The sequence below is a fragment of the Falco punctatus genome (genome assembly GCF_963210335.1).
Source record: "Falco punctatus genome assembly, chromosome: 10".
Lineage (NCBI taxonomy): Eukaryota > Metazoa > Chordata > Aves > Falconiformes > Falconidae > Falco > Falco punctatus.
In genome coordinates, this window is record NC_137590.1 from 34569209 (window position 1) to 34579211 (window position 10003).

Below are 10003 nucleotides of genomic sequence, written 5' to 3' on the forward strand. Positions count from 1 at the left end.
TTCCAATACCAGGTTAGCATGATCCCTGCACCAGTCTTTCAAAACAGGCTTGAAAAATTTCCAAAATACTTTATACATCAAGTGAATAAATGATGGCAGAGGAGTGGTGGAATTTTTGTTTTTTTCAGCAATCTCCCAACTGACAGATTTCTGCATGTAATTAGGGGCTGCATATTCAGTACAATTTCTCTTTTTTGCCACTTCTGCCTATCTGTTGGTTCTGCTATCTGCCTATCTGTTGGTTTTATTAAGATTCAGGGAAAAGTGAGGGTTTTTTTCCTTTTTTTACCTGTGTATATGCATGTGTCTCTTCTATTTGCTTTAAAAAGTACAGTTGTTGTGAGCATATTTAATGGATCTTCTCAAAGAGATCTGGCAGGTTAGAAAGCAGATCCGATAAGCTGATGTTATTAACAGCTGCAGCAGCAAGCACAGGAGAAATTACAGCCAAAAGGGAATTACTTTCCTACTTACCGATGAGCAGGGGTGAAAGCTGGGATTTTTGGAAATTCATTGAAAAATTCATTCACTCTTTATGGAACAGGATTTAAGCTCTGTTTCTGCTCCGAACCCTCCCAGGGACAAAACTCCTGAGACAACCTTTCATACGAACATGATAAACCGTTTGCTTCGCCGCATAACAGAAATGGCTTTTCTGGTCAATGCTGTGTTTGCAAACTCCGGACGAAAAGCTGCGATGCAGACAGGTTGTCATGAGCTGCACGAGCTAATATTAATGCCTGCTGTGACTTAGTCTTGCTACTCAGGTTTTTTTGCTGCTCCTTGTGTAATATTTGTCTGACAGAGCGATACCAGCCTGTCACTAGCTTCCACTGCACCCTGTTTTCTGTCTGAGGAACGGTAACAAGAGCAACCAGAGAGTTTTTTTTTTTCCTTTGAATTTTTGAATGAGGCCTGCTGTGTTTTTGCAAATTGCATCTTCATTATAAGTATTTAAGAGCCCTAGCTTTTCATATCAGACAACTTGGCATCAGCTGTGAAAAGAAACATGTTATTCTAAAGCAGAAAACTAGATTAGAAAATTGCTTTTGCAGATAGAAACAAAGTCCTGTCGGCTCATGTAATCCAGTTCTTTGGCACTGATGCAGGACAGCTTTCCACACGGCATAATGCACGGCTGCCTCTGCCAGACGTACCAGCCTGGGCTGCTGCACTTTCTCAGTACAGCTCACGGAATGCGCGCTGGGCACGGCGTTTTGATCTGTCTGTGAACAAGCTGGCACGTAGCTCCGTGTAACGCTCCACTGTAACGTGAAAAAGTGTCCTGCACGACTTCAGCTTGGAAAGGTCATCCTCTATTTCATAATGTCCCTTTGAAAAAATAGCCTCAGAGACAAGTGAAGGTTGCTTTGTGGTTTTTTAAAGAGGCATTTAGCTAGCTAATACAGCAGGCGTGCAGAATGTAAGCTATCCAACCAGCTATGAAACAAATGCTAGAATTAATTGCTTAATTCTCTTGCATTAGAAGAAAGCGTATAGTTTTAAAATGTCTTCAGTGAAGAACTGCTGAACATGGGAAACATCTCCTATTGCTGTGTACTAAATTGAAAAGCAAGTTCAAGTGTAAAGATTGGTGGGGTGATAGCCAAACACACTGTCCTGCAACTTACTTTGTGAGACAATCGAGTTTTAAGGTTTGTGCGTATGAGTTTGACCCAGTAAACACATAAAATAATTACCATCTCTGGAACCCAGGTTTTGTTCAAAGCAACTTCTTTGTAGTTCTTCAGCTACGGAAAAGAATCCACAGAGACACCTCTCACCCAGCAGCCCACGCGCGAGTGCCAAAGGCTTAACTGTACTAAGGAGTAAGAGACCACAAACCCAGGGAGTATTGTCTGTTCCAGCCCGTTTTCTACAAGGCTGCTGTAACGATGGTTTGTCCTACATTTACATATGGACCAATGCTGCACTTAAAACAGAATCCTGAGCATGCACAGATGTAGAAATTTGCCTCTATTTTCAGGTGAGGTGGGTGTGTCTGCCTGTGCATACGCCACCCGGAACGATGCGTTTTCTGGCTGTCAGAGAACAGCGTGAAACATGGTCCAGCTTTCAAGCCAATATACAGCAGGAAGGGGAGAGCTTTCGGCAGGATCAGCGCCGCTCCCTCAGTGCAGGTAACCTTCACAAGCCCTGCATGTACAGCTGACCTCTCAGTGGTTCATGCCACCACAAGAGTGCAGAGCATTCCATCTGGCCAGGCAGTGCCACACCACACGCGCAGCACAACACGAAGCCAACGAAATGACTAACAAGTGGAAAGCTCGCATGTGTACCAGCTACAGCGTGGTGCAGGTGCTTGGCAAGATCAAGACTTTGATCCTGTTCACACCAGCGTGCGTAAATTCTCACATCCAGTGCTTTGCATGGGAACACTCATACATGTTTTACCTAAATGAAGGGTACTGCACCATCTGATTCACTGTTTTTTATAATACAGCAGCCCCAGTGTTATATAAGAATTGGGGTAGAGACCACAAGTTAACTGCAGTGGAAGTAACTCTGCTAGCTCCAGCAGCTCCAAGGAGTCATGCCTCGTTCCGACCAAACTCGCCCACTTCCCTGCCGCTGGAACCCTGTGCTTCTGTCCCATGTTTCTAACCCTCTTCCCTGACTAGCACAAAACAGTGAACTGATTACTTAGTAGTACGCCTAACCTCAAAGTAACCAGCACCAGCAAATGGCAAGATCCAAGCACATACTTAGCACTAACCGGAAACAGCAGGAAGGCTACGGGGAAAGACCTCCTTTATTTCAACATTTTTATGGAATATATAAATTTTCTACATGAAAAGCGTTTATTTTTGCTGGCAGAAGCATCTAAAAGTTCACAAAGCTCCAAACAAATTTAAAAAGAAGCATCCAAACTTTTAATTCAATCTTCAAATCTTGGTTAAGCAGACTTCATCCTTCCTTTGTTTCCTTGAAAGAGGTTAGTGGCTGGGAGCAGTATTTTCTCCAGAAGGCAAACATCTCTCAGCGGTTGCACTACAGGTGGCTTTCATCCTTTACTGCCTGAAGACCAGTTTCAAGTTTAGAATTAGAGATACGTTCCACATGGCTTGCAGCATGGTACTTTTTAAATCTTATTTCTCCAGGGGTGCATAATTCAAAAGCTTCTCAATCAGATCCACATGGGCTAGAAGCATTCTGCGGCAGCAGTATCTCTTCAAACCAAGGGCATCCAGGGCATCTCTATTAACGAACAAGAACAACAATGAAAAAGAAAAAAAAAAAAGGATGAAGTGAGTCAGAACCACTTGTAAGTGTTCCTAAGCAACACACTGATTACTTTGAGCTTAATCAGAGACAAAAACTTGCTTGCAGTTCAAACGAAGAAACCGAAATTTAGCATGTGCTGTTAATGTTCTTTTCTGTTTACTGCTGTTGACAGCGTGTTTGCCTGTTCTCTGGCCTGCAGGAGCACAAGATCTTCTGCTGAAGGTGGTGCCCAGCTGACACAACTACCAAACTTTCTGAGGTAAGTCTGCAGAAGTCCCACCCATAGGAACAGAACCATAACAGACTAACTCTTATGAATTTCCTCTTCCGAACTACGTGACTCGTGAGGGTAGTTCCTTTCATTTGGTCATGAAACAGCAAGGTTAAATGAAATGCAAGCCTTTTGGTTTTGGAAATAAAATTTTTTGTCTTCACAGCTGGAGAGACTTGAAATATGGTACATTTCTAACCTCACTTACTTAGTTACGGTAACTGTCTTCCTTTTACAAACACCAGTCTGTAGAAAAGAAAGGAGCTGAGCTGATTTGGTTAAAGATAGATCTGATCAATCAAGAGGTGTCAGTGTAGCGACAGGAACACAGTTCTGAAACATGGGAAGTAATTTCCACTCTTAAAATCCTGGACAGTCCGTAATTACTGGTGCTGGCTACAGTTCCTGTTAGTTGTATGGCAGAAGATAGCACGAAGGCACTAGACAGTCTCTTGACTCAGGAATAAGGAATAACATCTCTAAGCACCATTAAAACATGCTTCTGTAAACTGAGGGTGATACCTGCCTACTTCACAAGATAAATGTGTGATCTAAGCGATGATAAAAGGGTGAGAGATATACAGAAACTAAAATAACTACCCCACATACGGACGGGATGCTAACTCTGAGGAAGGCTAAAATCCTTTCCAGCTCCAATGTAAGGCAGCATTCAGTTATACAACCTGTTCCCCACAAATACACAAATAAGGATCTGCAGACTGCTCAACAAGAAATTTGTAGTTTACAGTCTTTCCACTTAATTCCTTCCGAGTGACTACTCGAGATTCTTATGGTTGGGTAGAGAATGTATGAGTCACCCTCGCCTAAACCACTGTATCCATCTCCTATGGCTATCACTATCAGAGCTCTCACAGGTAAGTGACACTATCCAAGCTCTTCAGCACCAACCTATCAGCCATAAAGCCAGTCTGACACTCCTTCAAAATTTGACATTCATGAAATACGACTGATCTCAGGTCTTTAGATCTATATGATGCCATACAACAACCCAGCATTTGCTTAAAACACATGTAATTTCCTGAAACCTGTAATTCTGCTGTAGGAAGAAGCTGATAGATACTTTTCTAAAGTGCAAATGACTGAAAGGAAGCCTCTGCGAAGCTGGACTTGTTTGGTGTCAAGTAGTGCAGTCTGACTGCATGGAGTCAAACTCCAGCAGCTTCTCTGGTGATGTCAGTTAGTCCTTGTACCTACCAACAGTTCTTCAAGGGCTTAAATAGCAGGGCTATTTATTTTAGGGCTAGCACTTGCAAAAGTTAAAAGTATATGAATGTGTATTTTTTAAAAAAGAATGTTTATAAATAATATCACACGGTATCTAAACTTTCCAAAACACTTGAGAACAAAAGCATCTAATGTCTGTGGATAGTATAAGTTTTAAGGGCTATCTGAAAAGTTCTGAACTTTCAAATGCAGTTATCAGAGATGCAAAATACTAACACTAATCACAACTTTAGAATTCATACTATACATTTCTGCTAAAACAACTTCAATTGTATTTCCTTTTTCCTCCAGCTTCCAAGGACTTGTGGAAAGAGAGCAATTTTAAGGGACAAACATAAAGCTGTGGGTCTTTTTAACCACAAATTGTTTAGACTAGTTTCTCCCATTTTGTCCACCCATTTCTTAAGCCACCATTAACAGTGATTCTGACACTAGTCTGTAAGATTTTTAACTGTTCCATATCTGTAAACTCTGCTTTTGATCTTATCTTACAATACCATAACTGCATCAGTTTGATCAGGCATCCCAGAATCACAACAGTGACCACAACAATTGTTTTCAAGTGAGCATTTGTCAATAACAATGTACATCTTCCTGTTACACTCAAAAGCAGGGGAATAATGAAGACAGGAAAAATACTGAAATGTAATACTTGGAAAGTAAGTCAGAAGTGCTACCAGAATAGCTCTGATGAAATTTCAGTATTAGTGATAAATGATTAGCAACCCGTATTATTTTAAAGATTTTAACCTCATAAATGAAAGAAAAATTATTTGTTTTTTTGTCGGAACTTTCCAAATACCTTTAGCTTAGCAGCTGCGGTATTCTACTCAACTATGTTTTACAGGTTCTGGCATGTAAATGCACTCTAAAACGGCTACTCACAGAAATAATGAGATTTAGGAGAAGTACTGAATGATTTTCACTGGACAGTTTTTAAAGAAACTGATAACATGGTGGCGGGACAGGGCATCTTTCCCCTGCAAACTCCACATCAACAGTGAGAAGCACAGAGAGTAATCCCAACTACCTACAACTACCTACTACAACTACCAAAGCCTTCCTTTCCTGTTTGTTCTGTGCTCCACTGTTCAACATTTGACAAAACAGTATCCTAAACCATAAGAATGTTTTCAGATTTACTCTAGATAAAAAAGCAGTGAAATCTGTGTTGTTAATTTACATTCTTCTGATAGGTTTTTAAATGGACTTATACCTATGAACTATTAGTAACCCTAACCATTTGAATGCAAAGCAAATACTCTTTTCTTTCTACTTAATAGTTTCAGCATCACTTTGGGAAGTCTCAGACTTCTAACATTTCTCTGAGTGGCAAACATCTGTGGGTTGTTTTTCCCTCCCATACTTAAATTGGATGACAACGTAAATATTTCTCAAAAGTCACCTTCTCAAACCCTTCTGAAGTAGTCCCACCACAGCCAGACCCTCCTTGAACTATTAAAAGACAATTCTGGCTACGCAAAGCATGCATAAACCTCTTAAAATAGACCAGTCAGTTATCTAGAGCCATTAAACTTCCCCTTCCCCCCAGCAAAGCAGTGCTTTCAAATAAGGTTAGCAATTCTGGGCAGCGAAGGTGAAATGTTTTTCAGAAAATCTAAAAGGGGTATACATTGTTAACAATGGCAGTTACTTTTTACACTTGTAACTTTTTCTTTCTCTACCCTTTGAAAAACCCACATTAGCATAAAAGTTGACAGTACTGTTTGTTTCTTTCCTTCCCGTCCCATATAGAGTTAAATATTTGAGACTGTTTTGGGTATAAAGGTTACGACTTGGCAACTTCCATACTCCTACCCAGAAAGATTCGGTAGGGAATCACGCAGTATTTCCTTATCCATTATAATTTCTAATCTCTGGTTACATAGTTCGCCTCAGAATGTACCTGTGGTTTTTAGCCTGGGCACAGCTAGTTCCTAGAGCTGTGATGCTGCACTTAATTATCTTACACGCTGTACAATTTCATCTAAAACCTGAGTGAAAGGACACAGAAGTAATACCCACCCTTCTGTGTATTCTGCTTGCAGAAGGCCCAGGTAGGCTTCCCACTTGTTCCCAACTATTTTGCCGCACGTGAAACATCTGACTGGGATGATCATTTCTGCACTGTAACATTAAAAACCAACAGTATCACACAAGGCAAAGTGACCAAACACCGCGCTCACGGAGCGCCACGAGAAGCCCGCCCCCCCTCGGGCCGCACGGCAGCGAGGGACGGGCCCCAGCAGGGCCGCGGCCCGGGTGGCGCCTTCCCCCGGGGCCGGGGCAGCGGGGCCCAGCGGAACCACAGGCCGGGCACTGTGCGCCCGGGCGGGCCGGCGGGGGGTCACACTGCCCGCGGCCTGCAAACGGACGGGCCTGGTGGCTGCGGGGCCGGGGAGCCCGCGGCCGGGACCGGGGCCGAGGCCGAGGCCTCGCTCACGGGCCAGGCCTCCCCGGAGGAAGGAGGCCCCGGCCCTCCTGCCGGCTCCTCGCCGCCGTGCCGGGGCAGCTCCCGCGGGGCCGCGGCCCCTCAGGCGATTCCTACCGTAACGGCTCCTCCGCGCTGCCGTGACGGCCACCGGGTCGCTACCAGTGGGGGAGGCGGGGGGGAAGGCGCCCCAGTCCCCCCCCGCTCCTACGCAGGCGGCGGGGTGGTAGCGGCCAGGCGTACGGCGTCCCGCGCGGCTCAAGAGAGCGCGGGCGGGGCGGGCTGGGTTCGCGTTTCGCGTGCGGCGCGCTGAGTGGCAGCTGGGGCGCCGGGAGCGCGGAGCGGCGGCACCGGCGGCGGGAGCGACCGAGCGCGGCGCCCGCCCCTGCTCCTCCTTCTCCTTCCTCGTTCCCCGGCGGGTGGGCACTTGTTGCGCTGCGAGAGGGGCTTCTGCAGCGACGGGACTCCTCATCCCACCCTGAGGTACCGCAGCCGTCCGGGGCGGGAAGCGCAACTGGTGGTTGCAGCCCAGCAGCCGCCGAGCGCTGTCCGGCGGGGAGCGCTGCGAGACGGAGCCGGGGCACCCCGCAGCAGCCCGCCCGCCAGCCCGCTCCCTCAGGGGAGCCGGTGCAGGTGGCGCCCGCGGTCGGGGAGCCGGTGCCCGCGGCGGGCAGAGTCCCGCGGCGCGCCTGAGGGGTGGCTGGGCGGACGTGAGGCGGGGGCTGGGGAGCCCCCCCCGGGGCTGGGGGACGCCGGCGGGAGGCTCGCTCCGCGGCTTCCCGTCCTCACAGCTCTGAGGGATCGACGCGCCCGCGCCCGGGGCTTCTGTCCGCGCTCGGCGGCGGGAGCGGCTGCCGCCCGCCCTGAGGGGTGGTTATTATCGTTCTTATTAATTATTTATTTATCTATTTATTTTACCCCCTCCCCCGTCGTTCCGCACAGCCCGGACAGCGTTTATTCCTTTAGAATGCGAACTCGAATCCCAGCCGAGTTGTGGGCGCTCTCTTGGCTGCCGAGAGTTTGGTGGTTTTTTTTTTTTTTTTTTTTTTTATTTATTAAAAAAAACCCCTCTGGGGTTAGGTTGGATTTGAAGCTGTGCTACTTGACTTCTAACCTTGCTCTTGCCTTGCCGTGACCCCTGCGTGGCTGCCGTGACACTGGAGCGGTTGAACGGTCCGTGTCCCGCCCCGGCCGCTCCCCGCTGCCCCCGGGGCGCTGCCCGCCCCAGCAGCATCGATCTCCCCGGTACCTGAGGGACGGGGGATGCTCCCCTGGCTCGGGAGGCGATCAACCGATTACATGGGGTGCCCCTGAGCCAGGGAGGTTTGGGAGCAGAGGATAACGCATCTTGAAACTATAGGCTTGTATCCCGTTAACCTGAGGCCGGGGGAAGCGTTAGGCACAGGCTGTGTGCATCCAGCAAAGGGAATCGTGCTGTGACGGCTATGAACTTCAGGGACAGATGCTGCTCTTCTGGAGGCTCTGGGGTGAAGCATTAGTCTGAACACTGTCAGTCCTTACTGTTCTCTTGTTATGACGCTAGGATTATGCTAATTGTCCTTGGGCAGAGCAGAAATTCTCCAAGTGTTTTATTTTCCTGCTAAAGTATCTGTGCGTTGATACAGTGCACAGTGCAGAGCCATTACTGTCAGACATATAAATAATTGTGTCTTAATGCACAGCTTATGTTAATATGTCTTTCGTGACTATTTTTTGAACGACTGGATTATTGACCCTCTGCACAGAAATGCCAGACTTTGCTTGAACTGTAAAAAAGCAAATAGTTTTGTTTTAACAAATAAGGGTTTGAGGCTGTTTGAAAGCATTTTTACAATTCTGATCGCTAGTGAAAAGACAGTAATTTTTGCAGTCCCAGGAACAATTATACACAGTTGTGAGGGGAGCAAATTGACTTGACTTGGAGGGTAGATGAACCTCCTGCGATCTCTAGATTATCATCATTATTGTTATTGTAGGCCAGTGGGAGCCAAACTGTGTATTTTCTTTTTCTCCTTTGATTTCTTTTTTTTGGGGGGGTGGGGTTGGGGTGGGGTTTTGAGAATGTGGAGACTGTGATTTGATGCATTTTCAGCACGAGGGCTCCAAAGTAATTTTCTTACTGAATTGTGCGGTGAAAAGCATTTGTGTTTAGAGATGGAAGTTTGCAATTGGAAGTGAGAAAGAGGGGCTTGTCACAGGGGCTTCATGGCAGAGCCACATCATTAGATGTAGGTTAGCATCACAGAGCTGTCTTGTGGAAATGTGCTTGCTTATTTCTTAAAAACAAAACTAAATTTTAACTTTCAGACCTAGTCCTCTTATCTGACTTTGCTTAGCATCTTTTTTTCAAAGAAAAGTTTACTTGGCTTGTCCTCACAATATTACTTTAACTTTGTTATGTCTCTTCTGGATAACCTGCTTTGGCTGGGTGATGGGCGTAATGAACTAATAGGTCTTTTATGGCTGTAGCTTCTTTGATCCTAGAAAACGTAAGGATTTTTATGATCTGTGACCTGGAGAGACTGCTACATACTAAGAACATTCCCTGCTCAACTTCATGTATTGCTTAATCTGTCCCTTTGCCAAGCTACAGAAGTCTGTTTAAAAGAGTTGGGGGCTGTGTGTGTGGGGATATGCGCACATGTGACTGTTAAGAATCGGTGAGTGTTTTATGGGCTGTAGCTTATGTTGGTTAGGGTGAGCCTGCAGAGTGGGCCACTTGTGGCATGCCACTTTTCAGCTCTTTCAGGTGAGCTGGGTACTGCTGACACTCAGCTGTTGCAGTTTAGTAATTAGTCAGATTTGGTCTC

General features: G+C 46.0%; 2 protein-coding genes across 4 annotated transcripts in view; one reads left to right on the forward strand and one right to left on the reverse strand.

The window, feature by feature from the left end:
* Nucleotides 1-2755: 2755 nt before the first annotated feature.
* On the reverse strand, nt 2756-7454 carry POLR2L (RNA polymerase II, I and III subunit L). The gene is made up of 3 exons (XM_080405661.1): nt 7311-7454; nt 6788-6889; nt 2756-3219 (listed from the first exon to the last, which is right to left on the reverse strand). The coding sequence occupies exons 2-3, from the start codon at nt 6880-6882 to the stop codon at nt 3111-3113; spliced, it is 204 nt and encodes a 67-aa protein (XP_080261787.1). The 5' UTR covers nt 6883-6889; nt 7311-7454; the 3' UTR covers nt 2756-3110.
* Nucleotides 7455-7508: 54 nt separating this feature from the next.
* TSPAN4 (tetraspanin 4) overlaps nt 7509-10003 on the forward strand; it is a 443427-nt gene continuing 440932 nt past the window's right edge. The window contains exon 1 of one of the 3 annotated variants that reach the window (XM_080405636.1): nt 7509-7676. The gene's annotated coding sequence lies outside the window, so the exon portion shown is untranslated. The remainder of the gene's footprint in view (nt 7677-10003) is intronic. The other 2 variants (XM_080405637.1, XM_080405640.1) reach the window with 2 other exon arrangements.

Coding starts and splice junctions, on each gene's coding strand:
- POLR2L (XM_080405661.1), bottom strand. CDS start 6,882: ATGATCATCCCAGTCAGATGTTTCACGTGCGGCAAAATAGTTGGGAAC. Junction 3,220..6,787: donor CAAGCAGAATACACAGAAGG/GTGGGTATTACT, acceptor GTTCGTTAATAG/AGATGCCCTGGATGCCCTTG.